Source organism: Vanellus vanellus (genome assembly GCF_965231255.1).
Source record: "Vanellus vanellus genome assembly, contig: HAP1_SCAFFOLD_47, whole genome shotgun sequence".
Classification (NCBI taxonomy): Eukaryota; Metazoa; Chordata; class Aves; order Charadriiformes; family Charadriidae; genus Vanellus; species Vanellus vanellus.
In genome coordinates, this window is record NW_028127064.1 from 1142157 (window position 1) to 1160266 (window position 18110).

Genomic DNA, 18110 nt, shown 5'->3' on the forward strand with positions numbered 1-18110 from the left:
CCTTGAAGACAACCTTCTCCAAGTTCTCCTTCCCAGACAGCCTCTCCAGGAAGCTGCGGTAGAATTTCACGCGCACTTTCGTGCCTTCGATGAGGAGCACCCCCACCTCCCTCAGGATGAGGGCCACATTCTCCCCCTTCCCCAGGCAGTGCGAGAGGAGGGTCGTGGTGCCTTGGATGCAGTCCACCACTTTCTGCCGGGACACGGCGGCTGCCACGGCCACCTTGGAGTACTTGAGGGGCTCCAGCTCCTTGTTGCCTGGAAGAACCACAGGAGAAGGATGGAGAGGCTCACCCGGTGGCCCGTGTCCTACAGCTTGTGTGTCACAATCATTGCATTGCCCCCAAAAAACTCAAAACCACTCAATTATTGGACTTTGGAGTTGCTTCAGAGAAGATGACCATGCAGTCAGCCATCTTACCGGGCAGGTAGTCCTTGTTGTCCATCAGGTTGTGGACAACAGCAAGGCTCCTGGCCAGGTGGAACACCGGCTTCTGGATAGTCAGGGTTTCATCTCCGACCTGGACGCGTTCGAGGACAGTACCGAAGGAGCCAAGGGTGGGAATTCGGACGCCCTGCAAGTGGACGAGAAGGGTGGGAGGGTGAGGACTGGCTAGAGGGAAGATCTGGAGGTGACCTCCCCCATCCAGGGATGGTGCTTCAGGCTGGATCCTGCCCTCTCCCACCGTTTGGAGGCACGAGCTGGGCGGTGGGGAGAACTTTGGGGAGGAGATGTTGAGTCCTTCCCCTCCTCAGGAGAAAAAAACAGCACTGGAGTTTGGGCAGAACCAGGATGAGGCCATCCCGGGGGGGTCTCCAGCGACCTGGATCAGCCCTACCAGAAGTGACACCAACATTGCACAGGCCCCGTTTGGCCATCAGTGGGGACTTTTGGGGTGAGATTCCTGTTTTCTGAGGAGTTGAAGGGTGAGAGCAGGCCACGCCCCAGGGGGATCCCACCACCCCTCATGGTGCATGAGGAGGACGCGGGTGTTGCACCACCTTGTGGAGCAGGAGTTGGTCTTGAATGTAGCCAGCCACTGCATCCCAGACAGCCGTTCGCTCTGAAAAAACAAAGAAGAACCAGGTCAGGCCCCATCTCCACCAGCTCTCAGGTCCACCCCAAACATCTCCCCCTTGAGCCGCGACACGGTGGCAGACGCCAAGTGTCATGGCTGGCTCCGAAATGGTGACAAGCCCTTGAGTCTTGGCTGCCGGAGAGGTGGCTGCGGTTGGCCGTACCTTCAGCGGTGACGCTGGACATAGCGAAGGTGTGCTCCATCCCATCCCAGAAGTCCATCTTGGTCCGCCTCACGCTGGCAGGTCGGTTCTTGGTGGCGACAGCCATGTTAGAGGTCATCTTATGGACGTTCCTCCAAAGTGTGGGACCCACCACCCGGTGGGCCCTTTTATACCCCCTGAGTGGGTGTGCCACGCACCTCTTGTGACATCAGGGTGACACGTTCATCGCTGATTGACTGACCGTGGTGACACGGCAACCGCCAACCTCTGGTGGGGTGGCCATTAGCAGGGAGAGCTTCAAGCAGCTCAGGATGCTCCAAGCCCCGTCCAACCTGACCTCGGACCTTCCAGTCATGGACACACAGATTGGTTTGGCTTGGAGGAGACATTTGAAGGTCCATCTCGTCCAACCTCCCCTGTCTTCGGCAGGGGCATATTCCAGTAGAGCAGGTTACTCAACGCCCCATCCAACCGGACCTTGGATACATCCACTCAGACCCACAGAATGGTTTGCATTGGTTGAGTTGGATTTTTGGGTGGTTTGGGTTCCAACAGACCAGGTTGGTCCCAGCCCTGTCCAATCTGACCTTGAACCCCTCCAATCAGACTCATAGAAGGTTTGGGTTGGTTGAGTTGGATTTTTGGGCTGGAAGGTTTGGGAACCAGTAGAGAAGGTTGGTCCCAGTCTCATCCAGCCTTACGTTGGACACTTCCAGTCATAGACCCACAGAACGGTTTGTGTTGAAGGGGACCTTTGAAGGTCCATCCAGTCCAACCTCCCCATCATCGGCTGGGACACCTTCCAGTAGACCAGGTTGGTCCCAGCCCCATCCAACCTGACCTTGAACACCTCCAACCGGACCCAAAGAACAGTTTGGATTGGATTTCTGGGTGGTTTGGGATCCAGTAGACGGGGTGGGTTGCAGCCCCATCCAACCTGACCTCAGACACTTCCAGTCATGGACCCAAAGACTGGTTTGGGTGGGAGGGGACCTTGGAAGGTCCATCCTGTCAAACCCCCCAATCACTGCAGTGGCCGAGAATAAAAGTAGTGCCACGAGTGGGGCGGGTGCTCCTGCGTTATTGTATCTCATCCTATTGTATTATTTTATCACTTTCGTTTATTTTGTTTTTTCCTCTTGAGCTGTTGAGCAGAGATGGTTCTCGTGCTCTCTTCCCATCTCGGGGGGGTCGTTGGGCTGCGGCGTGGGGCTGCAGAGCCCGGGAGGAGAGGACAACCCCGAAGAAAAGGTCCCCTTGCCGCCCTCCACCAGCAGCGGTGGGATGGGTGCAGGGACCCTCCTGCCATCGGCTTATCCCGTCCCCTGCGGGAGCCTTTTTCTGCAGCAAACCGACCCAAAACGACAACGGCACGTTGGTGCTTCTTGCTAAATGGGGAGGGGGGAGAAAACCAAATCTATCAGTTTGCTCTGTAAGGATGGAAGCAGCGCATCCCCAAACAGGGCCAAAATCAGGCGGCTTTTACAGGATGGGGTTTTGCAAAGCTGCTGGTGCCAGTGCCCCATGGTGATGGTCAGAGGGGGAAGAAACTGGTTGAGCCCTTAAAAAGAGGAAAAGAAAAAGGCTCGGAGGAAGGGAAAGGTGCAGTGCCGGGGTTTCCTTGCTGCTGTTCCTCCGGGATGCCCGTGCGCGTCCCCTCCACGCTGCCCTCCGGGCAGGACCGTGCTCGCTGCTCCGGCTCTGCCTCCCTGGAGGGGAAAGGTCCCGGCGCAGGAGAGTCCCCATCTCTCCCCCCTTCCCAAAAGAAACTTTAATTACCGGAGAGGTACATTATTACGCCGGTGACCCACAGTGGCTGTGGGGCTGGGGGGCTGTGGTACCAGCCCTATTGCTGCCCTACCCTTAAAATGGAATTATACACTTCTAATATAGGACAATTTGGTTTTCTTTTTTCCATTTTGTTTTCCTCCCTGTAAAAGGAGGGAGCGGGGCTGAGCTTCACTCCCTCCTGGCAGGGACCGGGAGAAATGAGAAAATCAGGATCTAATTTCTCATTTTTCAAAAAGTCTCCATCTGACTTTCAGAAGCTTGAGACACTGGCGTTTTTATAATTTCAGTATGTTATACAGCAGAAGGCCAACACTTTTGTTAGATTCATGAAAAAGTTAAGAGCCCCTGGGAGATAGCCTCCCAGCCTGCAGTTCCTAGACACATCCAGGCTTACTACAACTGTAATTGAGAGCTGGAAATCTTTTTGCTGCTTTATCCACTGCACTTTGGCTTGTGCTCAGTAGCACTCCAGTGTCATATGCAAATCTATAGCCTGGGATGAGCCAGTGACTTGGAATCCACCATGACGCAAGCTACAGCAAAGACACACAGATATGCACAGTGAACATTGTACCTCTGAGTGGCTGCCAAACCTAGTATGCTAAGGGAATTAAGGCAGAATCTTACTATTGACAACTAAGCATTGCTTCAATCTTGCAAATGATGCTTTTTTTTCTCTTTTTTAACCTTCTTGCTTTAACTGACATATCTTGATATCTGTAGAAACCCGATTTCTTTCCCAGAAAGAAAGAAAATAGGACTCTGGACAATTAGAACATCTTCCTACTAATAGTAGAGGATGAACAGGACAACCTGCTTACACTATATCCTTCAAGCCACTTCCCACTGCTTAGGTTCATCTTCTATACTAATTGAGACCAGGCTCGCTCTTAATTTATTTTTTAAAAAGCCATCTCCTTATACAAAACATGTATTAAGCAAGAGTCTGCAATTTACCTTGGGCTGGTCACATCATGGGTATTATGGAACAGCTTCTGTATCTTGTTGCTAGAAACAACTCCCACTTTCACCAGGTAGGAATAGGCTTCCACGTGAAAAGCCCAGAAGTGCTTCCCTTTGGCAATCCCAGTGTCGCCAATGATGTAATCCAGGGTTGTGTAGCATCCGACCTGCATGCGCTCAGACCCCAGCATGAGAGGAAATCCAGCCCTACTTTCCACAGAGGTTCTTCCTGGGTTCAGCAGGAGATGTTCACTGTTGTACCCGCATTTGTCATCAAAAAGAAAACTGAGAACTGAAAAACAGCATCCCAAAAAATTTTCTCTTAGTTAAGTATTTCTGTGCTTATAAACTATATTTTAAGTCATGCTGGCACTAGAATTCCTCGCTTTTAAAGGCTACCAGGAACATTACGCAAGCTAACACAGTCTCAGTATGCTACCTACTTAACCTGTTTGTTAACAGTGCTTTTAAACATGTATACAACCGGTAACAGTGTAGTAGAAGTCTGGGAGCTACTGGAAACCACCTACAGCTCTTAACACCACCAGCAGCTTGTGGACATAAGAAAACCCAATACCTGGGGCTGGAGGCGTACGCAAGATAACTTCTCGGCTCCAAGGGCTAGAGATGGATCCTTTATATCCTCGAACTCTGAAGGCATAGCTGCTGTCGTCATCGAGATCAGATCTTACTTTGCTCTTGCTGCAAACTTCGATCTCCTGCCACGTTGTACTCTCCTCTTCTCTATTAAGCTTATGATACTCAAGAACATAGATATCAGCTGAGTCTGTCTTCCCAGGGCATTCCCAACTGATCAGAGCTTTGTTGTACATTTTGCTCTGCTCTTCATTGATTTCTGGTATTTCTAGACCTGGAATGACAGAGATTCAGGAGAAAAAAACCTCAAATGTAGATACATGTTGTTTTAGAATTAAACACAGAAGCCCTTTGTTGAGTGGCTACAGCACTGGGGGGACAGTGCGGGGGGAAATCTGACTCAGTCAAAGAGTGCAGATGAGGATGGGTCTGTTCATGCACTTAAATCCTTTCTGGTTTTACTTTGAAAGTTGTATTATTTATTTTTGCTGGCAACTAAAAAACCATATAAAAACCTATTCTTTTCTGTCATGCAATCACGACAAAAAGCTGCTAGGAAGACCTAGTATTACTTAACTACAATATTTTGGAAGCCAATGTAAACTGGTTCTGAATGCCATGGCATCTTAGCTTCTTTATCAAAGCTGAAGCTAGCATTGCTGCCAGGTAATGCCTTGAGAATCACAGAGGCAGAAGGGACAATGCAAGTCACAAGACTGAGTTCTGCAACTGCAGCCCTGCACAAGTTTTGCCTCTTTCCAGAGAAGCCCTTAAAGCTGTAACTCAAGAAAGACGTGATGCTCTCATAATTTACCATTGGAATGGAAGGACAAGTCACCAAGGATCTCTTCTTGCTTGGCTATGTCCATCACAAAGTCCTCGAAAGTAGTTTCAGCTGCTGGCTTGAAGCTCTTGAGAGATTCAGTAGCTTTTTGGATTCTGAAAGCACAGAAGCAGAGGGATGGCAGAAGAGGGAAAAAGGAATTCACATGGGTGCATTCCTTAAAGCAAAACCGCTAGGTTTTGCTTTAAAAAAAGTTCTCTTTTCAGGTACTTACTCATGTGTCCCAGAAACTTGTCTCTCTAGACAGAATTAAAGTGCAAAATTTAAAGGCCTTTTGTACATCAGTGTAAAGATAACTAACAGGGAATCTTTTGGTTGGCAGAGCATTTTAACAATTTGGGGCATTACATTCAAAGAACAAAATAGGTGTGAAGCGCTAATGGAGCACAACTATTCAGATCAAAGAGTTTAAAGCCAGAAGAGACCTGTTAGATTAACTTGCAAATACCCGATGCAATCTCTGAGCAAAGGACTGTATCAGTGAGCTGAATGGGTTACCCTTCCACTGCAGTCCTACTGAAGAAGGCTAGGCGTTGGCGCAGGACAGAGACCCTCCTCTGGGCTGTTTTTTAACGCACACTGTAATATAGGAATTTCTACTGAATGGTACCGGGACCGCCTCTGAGGCTCTGCAACACAAAGTACTTGCATTCAGTACTTTCTTAGCAGGTGTCCAAAGAATATGACTGACCAGACATCCCTGGAACAGTACCTGTACCTCGAACGGAAGATAATTAATAAGATACCTGACGTGAAGTTGTTTTGCTGTTTGAACAAAACAAGATGGATCGGTTTCTTTAAGCAGTTCTTGAGCAAGTCCTACAAGGCCATTATTTTCCAGGAGCCCTTGAGATTCTTCTGCTTGTGTTTGCAATTTTTCCAGCCTTAAATTCTTAGAAGCTTCAATTGCCCTAAGAGCTGCGGATTTCTTCTCTTCCAGGACATGAGATAATTTCTCAAAACTCTGAGATGCTTCTTCTTTAGCTCTTTCACTGTTGCACTAGGAGGGAACAAAAGACATTTTAGACGGATCCCACAGCACTGTGGCTGTGTACAGAAATGTACTTAGGGTTGTTCAAGAGATCAGAGCAAACTAGTCATCTGTTTGACTGACAAGACTAACGAGCTTTGTTATGCTCTTCAACACTGAAAATGCAATCAGCACTGCACCCAAGCTAGTAAGCGTCTCCTATGTTAACGCAGAGAGGAAAGAGCAGGAAATTATTCCTCCGATTATGTATTGAGTTACGCACAGCGTTTGTCTAAATAGTTCATGGAAAAGCACTGTAAAAGCAAGTCAGCGTCTGAAGTCTTCATGCCCAAGACCTAGGTGCTCTTCCACCTTCCCCAGTCACCCTGAACTGGGAGTCCAGCCCAGTTTCTCCCCTATGCCCTGTAGTGCCACCTCTGATGAGTGCCCTGGATTAAAGGAACTATGAAGCACAAAGGCCATCTGCAGCAAGATACAGGCAGGGCCAGGAGCTCCTGCCAATTTTTGCCATTGCGTTTTTCAGCTCGTATGTGAGCTCCCAGCTCTGACTCTTCTGCAGGGAGATTTTGCCCTTAATTCTGACTTCACTGCAACATCCTCAAGGTAAACAGACAGCATAAATTGTGCAGCACCACTCATATGCAAGAGCTGTAAGTCTAACCCACCTCTCTTTGGGTAAGGTATCAAATAAGCTTTATGTCAATTAAATTCACAGCAGCACCCAAAACTTAACTTCCCTCTGTAGGTTGCCCAAATTTCCCACACTGTCAGGATTAGGTCTTACCGTCTGTGACTCAGAACCAACACAAACTGTTCAGAAATGGTTTTGCTGGCTAACAAAAAAAAAAAACCCAAAGGATCTGGAACACTTCACTGTTCCATTTGGAGTCCCTGCTGTGTCCTTGCAAGGTCCATCCCCAGACAACCCACAAGCCACTCTCACCTCTGTTTCTTTCAGCAGCAGATCCAGCTGCGTGATGCGAGCTTTCACCTGGCTCTCCTTACTGATGAGGTACTCGATATCTTTTGAAAGCTTCTCCTGTTAAAATAAAACAGCAAACTGGCAGGCAGAACAAGGGCATCCCACCCAAACTGACAACAAGCACAGGTGGGCCACCCAGCCAGCACTCAGTTTCTGTAGTTACGAGGACAAGAGCCTGCCATCAGTTATGAGCAGCAACCCTGCGGAGAACTGCTCAGTGACCCGCCATGACTGGCCCGGGACATCAGGCCACTGCCATGTGCAGGACTGGTGGCACAGCCTCTGAGGAGAAGAGGTGACAGCCTCAGCTGGCTCATCCTTCCCCAGCCACAGCAGTCACCTTCTCTCTTAGGCTAGGAACACGAGTCTTCAAGACATTACCAGAACTAATAGAAAAGCCTCATAGGTTATTAACTCATCTGTAGTAAGGTTTGCTAGAAAAATGAGTGGTTGGAAACTTGAACTTAGGAGTGTCTCTGCACTTCCTTAGTTGCAAGAGTTAACAGCTGTACAGGAAAAGCCTTGCAAACAGGCGAGGAGGCCAAAGAGCAGAAGGCAGGCTGGGATGGGCTTTTTTTTTTTTTTTCTCTCCTGTGAGCAAGAGAGGAAGCAAAGGAAGAAGAGGAGGCAGCAGCAATCATTCTTTAATAACAAAGCAGTGTTTGCAAGTCTGCCCTGTTGTATGGTGCTTAGGGAATCAACAGCTCTGCAACTTCAAAAACATACAGCGTCCCAGCAGATAACTGCCGATGCAGATTCTTCAGGAGTGCTTCTGAAGTATAAGCTAACCCAAGCCACAAGGACACTTGCCTTAAAAAAGCCAGATTGTAAACCATTAACTTCTTAAACCTTCTGCATTGGTCAGTCCTGATGCACAGTTGGCTAACATAAGGTGGAAGCGCTTTTAAGGGGTTCTGTTTGAAGCCTCATAGAAAATATAGTTTAGTTTCTTAGCCGCACACTATGTCACACTAATATATACATTAACAGATGTTGCACAGCAGCATGCCTCATGACTCGTTCAGTGTCCTCCAAACACACGTCCTGGCATCCTGCCAGGGGAAGTTTGCCCTTAAACCCGAGGCTCAGTGCTCTTCCCCCTTCTTAAGGCCAGGTCCAACAATATTTACTTTTACCTTAAAGGTTTTGTAGGCAGTGCTTACGGTTGTTACTCTGTGGTTTGCATGACATCCACCCGGTTTACATAGACGACAAACAGGCCTTCTGCAGGTTTCACAGTACATGTTTACCCTCTCCATTTCATGTTCTGGACACATCAAAATCTGGAAGAAAAAAAAAGAGAGCAGAGAGAATGCAGGTGTCCTTCCAAAAACTGAGGTGCTCAACAAACCACCAAAACACTCAATTATCCCACAGCAGCGTCTGACTTATCAGTGGGTATTTTTTATATTCTGTTTATCTTCCACCTTTTACATTTGTCCATGCCAGTGAAAGCCAGCAGATGAAAACAAACAGTTTCACCAGGTTTACAGTGAGTGAACCTGTAGCAATGTCTGTGTACACATCACATAGCCTCCATACTGCAATCAACCATTTTGCTAATCCCTGAAGTTGTCTGCACACCTCAAGCTCCCCGCACTCCAGTTCGGAGATGTAAATGCAATACAGAACATGTCCACCCTGTCAAATTTAACCCTGTTCACACCGGCATCTCTTGAAACAGCTATGAACTGTTTCTTAAAGCAAGAGTTGACATAATACTGTAATGACTGAGGTCTAAGCTAGACTCTGACCAGCCACATAGCCATTGCTCTTGGAGCAACAAATGAAACGCAGCCACCACCACCAGTCACAGCCATCTTAAAGACAAAAGGCCCCAGTGTTTCAATTTTTCTGTCTGACTCCAATTACAAGTTGCTCATGCTGAGCGCTAATTCCAGCAACAGCTTAAACAGCACTGTAAAAAACCTGGTGTTCACTAAAACTCATCTTTCAAAAACTGAGCGTGTTGAAATAACTGCTCAAAGAGGGAAAAAGTGCCGCTCAACTCCAAGATCGTGCAACAGATAAAGCCATCTAAAAGGCACATAAAGTAGCATAAACACGGACACTCAAAGCTAAGGTTGCAGACCATCTCCAAAACCAACTCTCAAGCTCCAAATGTTATCTTAGGCTATGGTGAAAAGCCCAAAGACAAAGGAAATGTTCAGGAAAATTAGCTGTGCAGGCAGACATCTCCAAAAACTGCAGTCATGCTGTTAGTCTGTGGAAGCAGTTTTTCCACAGCAGTGCACAGTCACACCTAACGGAAACTGCACACTTTTATTCATCTCCTCGTGTAAGTAAGAATTACAGCCTGCAAGCTAGAGACCGAAGAGGTCAGCAGATTACCTTGTCTAGTTCTCTCAGAATTCAAGAACAATCAGCCCAGTATCTGCTTCTCCCATCCCCACCACACACGTTACAAAGTGCTCTCCAGTCTGGTTGTGAATGAAAGCGGGTTTATGAAAGGTGGGTTAACCTTGACCAGCAGCCAGACAACAACCAAGCTGCTCACTCGCTCCCCGTCCTCAAGATGATACGAGGGGAAAGATGATCATGGGTCAAAACAAAGACAGGGAAATCACTTACAAATTATCAGTTCATTGCCAAGTCAAGTAGACTTGGATAGTCAGAAACTATGACTAAATATTTTAGACCATTCCCCCACCCCACTTTTTTTTTTTTTCCCTAGGCTCAAATTACTCCTTCATTTGCATTTGCATTTCTTCTTCTCACTCCCGCCTGGAGAGGCACACGAGGGATGGGAAATGGAGGATTACAGTCAGTGCATAACACTCCATCTCTGCTACTCCTTCCTCATTATAAGTTTCCTCTCTTCATCACAGGTCCTCTCCACAGGAGACCAAGGTGTTTGTGGCCAAGGGGATCTGTTCTCATTTCTTTCTGTCTTACTTTTGTCCTCTACACTCACAGAATGGGTGAGGTTGGAAGGCACCTCTGGAGACCGTGTAGTCCAAGCCCCAGCTGAGGCAGGGTCAGCTACAGCAGGTTGCTCAGGACCTTCTCTCGGTGGGTTTTGAATAACTCCGTTATTAGAGACTCCACCACCTCTCTGAGACACCTGTTCCAGTGTTTGTTCACCCTCAAAATTCAAAGCTCACTGGGAACTCCTGAGGGTTTGGAAGATCTCCATTGGTGGAGAGTTAACAACCTCTTTGGGCGGTTGCAGTGTTCCAGTGGTTCCAGGGTTTGACAACCTTCCGAGTCTACTCACTGGGAACTCCTGAGGTACAGTTGGCTCCCTTGCCTTCATTCCCTCCCATCAGGCATTGAGACACCTTAATAAGGTCTCCCTGAGCCATTTTTTCTCCACACTGAACAGCCCCAGATCTCTCAGCCTGAAGAGGACTTCAGGTGTGTAGGGGCCATCGTGTCCACAGGCAGGTCCATGAAACTCTCCACGACAGCGGAGACAGGAGATGTGATGGGACACCGTACCACAGACCTATGGCACATCCTCCGCTTGAACGGCAGGTAACCGTGGCTGAAGAAGACACCAGAGGGGAAGGAAACACTGGAAACTCTTGGGGAGAGTGAAAGAGGGAACGGGGAAGGAGGGCTAAGACAACAGTGACAGGAAAGGAGAAGAGACAAATTGTCCCTTCCCAGGGGCGGGCTCACAGGGGGCGGGCTCACAGGACACAGCCAAGGGGGGTGAAGATGTCTATAAGAGCGTCCCACCCTGTGCCTGAGCTCTGCTTCCAGCAACAATGGCCCAAGGAGCTGCTCAGACATGCAAGTTTATGCACGTACCTTCAGACAGCGCTGAGTAAGAAAGCAAGGCCTGGAGTTACTAGGAACCAATTAAGGAAGCTAATTATGGCCTTCAAGCATGAACTGAAGTCCTCCAACTTCTCCAATAACCAAAGCACCCACTGAACCTTGCTCCCAGACAGAACCGCTGTCCTGAGGATAACAGTTATTGCCCACCATGTCAGGGATGAGGTGGACTCTCCTTCCCAGGCCCAAGGGGGTTAAACCCACACCTTAGACTGAAATAACGACTTTTCAGAGCAGCACTGGCACAGTTGGAAGCCCATCATCACCCGAAGGGCTCTGAGCTTTGCACCAGGCCAGTGCCCCTGGACGCCACGGCCGCGGCACGAGGAAGCAGTGACTCGGGGCACTTACAGTCACCGTGAGGTTCTCCCAGGTGATGCCAGACACATTGATCTTGTTGCTCTCCCAGAACTGCAGGGTTTCGTTGCTGGGATGGGTCGGTGCCTCACACTTACAGCTGGGAGGAGAGGAGCCAAGACAGAGGTGAGGGGAAGGCGATGGAGGTGCAGCCCTGAGCTCCTGCCAAGGGGCAGCGGCACTTTAGGAGGAAGAAACCCACTAGGAGATGGTGAGGAAGTCCAGCTTGCTGTGCGTGTGCACAGGGTAGGCCTCTCGCAGGTGACTCAGCTTCTCCAGAGCCTCATAGATGAAGATGATGCAGATGAGGGAGGCGAAGGCTTCTTCGGTGAAGCGGGTGATGTAGCACACCAAAGAGCTAGCGTCAGTGGCCACCAGCACCATGCAGAAGAAGGCGGTCCACAGCCCAATGCACGCCGTAGAGAGAGGTAGAAGAGTGCGTAGTCCCTGGGAAAGCAAAAGAAAACGCAGGGTGGAAAGGGCAGCAAGAGGCTCCGAGCCGTGCCTTCCTTTGGGGAAAGTCGGCAGCAATTCAGGAGCGTGTCAAGGCTGCGGATGGTAAATGCAGTTTCCACGTCCTACGACAGACAGCCTCGGGGCTGCGGCGCAGGGTGTGGGCCCGCAGGAGGAGAGGCCAATTATTTAATTATCATTCTTTAACAATTACCTTGTGTTAATGCCTCGGAGGCTAATTGAGGTCAGGTCCCTGTTGTGGAAGGTGGTGTTCTCCCACATCACCCCGATGCCCTAACAGCGAAACCGGCTGGGTTTGCACCCAGTTACCTGCTGCCAGCAAGTTGGGGCTTCATAATAAATTTAATTGCAATAAGAGAGGTTAATCTCCCATCACAGTTGCCACAACAAAAAGACTGTCATGGAAAATATCCATTTTGCCTGAAAAGCTCCTGCTTTTTCAAAAATCATCAAAACATTTGACCAGAGAACTGTTTGGATATGTGGGTAAAATATATTTCCACTTCCAGCAAAAAACATGCAAAAAAGTGCCCGAGTTTGTACTGAGAGGAAAGCAAATCTTCCCTCATTCCCAAACCAGAGTCATTTGTCTCATCTTCCCTGTGCAGCCCATCTCGGGCATCCATATCCTTGTGGTTTCTCCTCCTCCTGCTCTTTCACTTTAACTCTAAAAACCCTGAACCACCCATCCATCCTTCAGAGACCGAGGGCTCCTGCACCGTCACATACTAAAGCAGCAGCGCGTGATGTCTGTGACACAGAAGACAACTTAAATCTACCAACTACCACTAACAAAAACATCTTTTCTCCATCCCTGCCTTCTTCTGAAGGCGCTCGCAGCACCTGGCCGCAGCAGCCAGCCTTACTTGCAGAATTTGTAGAGGATCTTCTCGAACACGAGGACGGGGCCGGTGCTGCCGAGGATGGCGAGAGGTTGGCCAGCAAAGAGGAAATACACCACGCCGGTCATGGATGCGCCCAGCAGCGACTCCATGGCACTCTGTCCAGGGAAGAGAGGCAGCAGCGAGTAATTAAATCATTAGAGGGAAAACCACAAGTGCAAATTCACTGCAGCAAGGACTTTTGCATGAGTGTTGTCCTCTCTCGTGCCACCCAACAGAGAGAGGTGCTCACTATGTGGCTGTTGGTCGCCTCCCCCAGCAGTCCCCCAAAGGTGATTGATGACGGGGGACATGCAGGCACAGTAGAGGAAGAGGAAGGACGCCAGACACTGCAGGCTCAGACCATCCCGAAAGTCCCTCCAGAACCAGGGGGCTTTTCGCTTCACATCCTGGATCAGACCTCCAAAGAGCCTGGAGGAAGGAAAAAAAATTAAACCATTTTCGTGGAAGACCACGTTAAGTTTTCTTGGCTGAGGAAGGACAATCGCAAGCACAGAGTAACTTCCATTGCTAAAAAGAAGTCTCCTTCTCCCATTTTAGCCCCAGTAGAAACTGAGGCATACAAAAAAACCACAGAATCACAGAATAGTCAGGGTTGGAAGGGACCTCTGGAGATCATCTAGTCCAACCCCCCTGCCAGAGCAGGGTCACCTACAACAGGTTGCACAGGACAGCGTCCAGGCGGGTTTTGAACATCTCCAGAGTGGGAGACTCCACAACCTCTCTGGGCAGCCTGTTCCAGTGCTCCACTACCCTCAAAGTGAAGAAGTTCCTCCTCATGTTAAGATGGAACTTCCTATGTTCAAGCTTGTGCCCATTACCCCTCGTCCTATCAATGGGCACCACTGAAAAAAGACTCCTCCCATCCCTCGGGCATCCTCCCTTTAAGTATTTGAAAGCATTAATAAGATCCCCCCTCAGTCTTCTTTTCTCTACACTAAAGAGACCCAAGTTCCTCAGCCTTTCCTCATATGAAAGATGTTCTAATCCCCTAATCATCTTCGTAGCCCTTTGCTGGACCCTCTCCAGCAGATCCCTGTCTTTCTTGAACTGGGGAGCCCAGAACTGGACGCAGTACTCCAGATGCGGCCTCACCAGGGCAGAGTAGAGGGGGAGGATGACCTCCCTCCACCTGCTGGCCACACTCTTTTTGATGCACCCCAGGATGACATTGGCCCTCTTGGCCACCAGGGCACATTGCTGGCTCATGGTCATCCTGTTGTCCACCAGGACTCCCAGGTCCCTTTCCACAGAGCTGCTCTCCAGGAGAGAGTCAGCCCCCAACCTGTACTGATGCGTGGGGTTATTCCTCCCCAGATACAGTACCCTACATTCACCCTTGTTGAATTTCATTGGGTTCCTCCCTGCCCAACTCTCCAGCCTGTCCAGGTCACGCTGTAAAGCAGCACAGCCTTCTGGCCTGTCAGCCACTCCTCCCAGTTTAGTGTCATCAGCAAACTTGCCGATGGTACACTCTATCCCTTCATCCACATCATCGATGAATATATTGAACAGGACTGGACCCAGTACTGACCCCTGAGGGACACCACTTGTTACTGACCTCCAACTAGACTGCACCACTAACCACAACCCTCTGAGCTCTATCTGTCAGCCAGTTCTCAATCCACCCCACTGTCCATCCTCCAACAAAAAGAAAAAGAGACCAAACCTGAGAGCCCGTCCCCTCTTATTGCAACAGTCCCTCACTTTGAGAAGCAGCAGAGCTCTACCTGGAGGTACTTACACATCTGCTTCCACCCCAAAGCAAGAAAACCTGTGTGCAACCACGCTGCGGCTGAGCCCAGCTGCCCAAATCTCCCACCCACCCAGCCCAAGGGACCAAGCTGGTAACCTGGAGCCCCTTCACTGACCCACTTCACCCCAAAACTCTGCTAGAAGGGAGGTGCGCACTCAGATTTTAGGGGCAAACAGAAAAACACCCCACCAAACTATTGCAGTTCACACCTTCCTGTCCGCTCCAGTTCAGGACCGCTGTGTTTCTCCGGCTTGCTGTGAGGAGCACTGTCATCGAGAGCTTCTGGCACCTTCCTTTTTTCCTGGTAAAATGGAAATAAGATACAGATATGTCTTTTAAGCCACTGGCTTGTTTTGCTTTTTGGGCTGGGTATGTGACCTGTAAATTTGGGCCCCTGAGCAGCACCCCCAGCCGTGCTGCCCTCCTGCCCGTCCCCATCGTGCCTCCTTCTGCCGCAGCACCCACCTGCGAAGGGACGTTTTTCGGGGGCTCAATTCGGATGGAGGGATCCCACTCTCCTGGCAGCAAAACCATGACCTGATCCAGAAACTCATCGATGCCAGCCACCAGGTCAGCCCGGTTCTTGGCTTTATAGGCAACATCGTGGAAGACCTGCCGTAGGAGACCACCAGGTGAGAGGATGACCCATCTCGGATGTCCTAACCAGTGCAATAAGCTCTTGGCTAAATGCAAGGTCATTTTCCGCAAATCGCCTGTTGGAAATGGCAGGAAATATTCCCCCCAAAGGAAAAATCTGTGCATCACAGTATTTGTAACCATCTCCACCAGGCTCCCGTCCCCCATGGCACCCCACAGCCTTCTGCTTCAAGAGGAGAAGTTTCACTGGCCCTGGCAATGCCACCACTGGGGACAGCGTGCTGGGGACCCTGGGGAGAAGGATGAGGCGCAGGCTGCAGCCCAGGTGGGATTTTAGCCTCCTGCAGGCAGCTAAGAGGGACAACAAACCCTCTTCCTCACTACTACAGAGACAGGGAGAGGTGAAGAAAGCCCCAAAAATGACCCGGAGATATCTCTGATCTCGTCACACCTCATCCGTCATGATAGTAGCCATGGACCTGCAGTTCAGCCTTTGCAGCAAAAGGAAGAATTCTCTTTTGCTAAAAGCCATCATCAAAGTGCTTATTCATCACTCCGCTCAGATAATTATTTCCCATCCTAGATAATGACATTTTTTGCCCGATCTGGCGTTTCTCCTTCTCCATGGCTCTATGCAAGCCTGGCCAGACCCGGGGGAGAGGGGCTAGCCCAATATTTAGGGCTGAACTGGTGCCAATCGATGGCCGCTTTGCATGTGAGCGTGACAGGCCGAATGCAGGTGTGGTAACGGGATTTATCTTCTGCCCCCAGACACCCCATCCCAGCGGGTGTAGTTCGTCCTCGGCACCGAGGAGGATGAGCAGCACATTCCCCACCACTTGTTCACCAAGCTGGATGAGATCTTCCTGAAGGAGGGTGAAGATGCCGAGTGGAAGGAAACGGCAAGGTAAATCCCTGCTGCCAGCTGCGGTGGCGGCCGCGGGCTCTGCCTTCCGCTCTCTGGGACGCAAAGCTTTTGCAGCTGCAGGTGCCGATGCGCGGAGCCTTCTCCTCTTGCCGCCCCGTAGCTGCACCAAAGGGGTTGCAGAGCTGAGGCTGTTTTCTTGCAACGGGGCTGATCGTGCCCGATGTCCGCAGGTGGCTGAAGTTTGAGGAGGACGTGGAAGACGGCAGTGAGCGCTGGAGCAAGCCCTACGTGGCCATCGATTGGCACCAGTTCAGCCCTAAATACTGGACTGGCCCCTCTCCCCCGGGTCTGGCCAGGCTTGCACAGAGCCATGGAGAAGGAGAACCATCTGTTCCACCTCTGCATAAGGATGGGCCACTTTCCTTCCCCACGTTTCCATTTTTAAAGGCAGGATCCCTCTAAGGAAGACCAGCCTCAATCCATTATGCCTTCAACTGCCTCCCAAATAATGCCACTTTCCCTCAGAAGAACAGCAAACCACACAAATCAGCCACACGGACCTGCTTGCAGAGGACCCCGGCACCCACGCAGCCCCGAGGAGGCTCACGAATGCTGCGGGGGAACTTACAGTGGTAGCCCTGCTCCATCGGGGCACAGTCCTCCCGTTCCTTCTTCCGATGCTTCTGGCGGTGGGGTCGGTGGTGCCGGTGGCTTTGCCTCACCAGCGGCATCCGCATGCCCATGGACAGGGTGTGGTGGCCTGCAAAAAAAGCAGCGTTCTCATCACTCTCGATATTGCGGAGATGGTTGACGCCGCTGCCATGATTAAACCAGCACAGCCATCCCAGGAGGAAACACCAACTTCTCTTCATTTTAGTTTCACTGCATTCCTGAATGTCAGAGACCCGTCCCTTTTTACAAGCCTGTTTTACTCTAACTTTGCAACAACAGAGCAACAACAAGCGATGGCTCCGGGTCACCTAAAAGTGCCCTGAAAGTATCAACCCTCGTCTCAAATTCCAGCTTCGGCTGGACAACACTCAGACCTGCTCATTAAGCAGCCACACAAGGTAATTATTTTTAAAATCTTTGTCGGCACAAGGCGACAAGAGGAGATCCAATTAGTCCCGCGATAATGAAGTCTGGAACAAAAAAAAAGAAAATCACAGCCCTGTGTCTGCAGCCATCAAATTATTCTCCTGACCTCTCCAAGCCAAGAGCAGCCTCTGAGAAAACAAGCTGGGAACTGCCCAGCTCCGTGGCCAACACTCACACCACAGATGCCACGGGGGCTTTGTCCCCTCTGTCTAAAAGCCACAACATTAAAAAAAATGTGAAAATAACTGTGCTTGTTTATTTAGAAGCACGCCACGTTTCGCTGCAGGTGATGCGTACACTGAGCACAGGACGCGGCAGGGACTTTGTGCAACGGGAAAACGCGTGGGGCTGGTGCCACCTCTCCCGACTCACCTTCCAGCTCCTCCTTCTCATACTGAATATTGGCAACGGTGCTCGTTCTTCCCTGGTCCATCACCGCCTCCTCGTCGTGTCTCTGTTTAGCGAGAAGAAGAAGGTACAAGCTGGGGCCAGGTGAGGAGAGCTCCCTTACGTCCTCCCAGTCATCACCCATCCCCGCGGCCACACGAGCCAACGAGCATCACACCTCTGCATGTCTCCTCCTTCAGGCACAGCCCTAAAAACACGGACTTGGAGGAGGTTTTTTTTTCCCCTACCCAAATAAAACCACCTGTAATGTCACCTGTATTGTATACACCGTGAGTCTGGAAGGATTTACTAAAAGGGGAGACAGTTGAGTGTTTCAAACCAAAACCAAACCTCCTGCTTCATTCTTGTGGTTCCTTTCGAAAAATTAAAATAGGGATTTCCAAACTGGGGGTGGGGTGGGGAGACCCAACCCCACACTTTTGAGCACAGCCAGTTT

At 50.0% G+C, this 18110-nt stretch overlaps 1 protein-coding gene across 1 annotated transcript in view; it reads right to left on the bottom strand.

The window, feature by feature from the left end:
* Window positions 1-3986: 3986 nt before the first annotated feature.
* The window catches only part of LOC309685552 (E3 ubiquitin-protein ligase TRIM36-like), a gene marked incomplete at both ends in the record, with an annotated part of 38981 nt that continues 24857 nt past the window's right edge, over window positions 3987-18110 (bottom strand). Inside the window, 6 exons of the mRNA XM_082501299.1 lie at window positions 3987-4288; window positions 4574-4867; window positions 5408-5532; window positions 6184-6437; window positions 7372-7467; window positions 8547-8693. Coding sequence (XP_082357425.1) covers window positions 3987-4288; window positions 4574-4867; window positions 5408-5532; window positions 6184-6437; window positions 7372-7467; window positions 8547-8693 — 1218 coding nt within the window. The remainder of the gene's footprint in view (window positions 4289-4573; window positions 4868-5407; window positions 5533-6183; window positions 6438-7371; window positions 7468-8546; window positions 8694-18110) is intronic.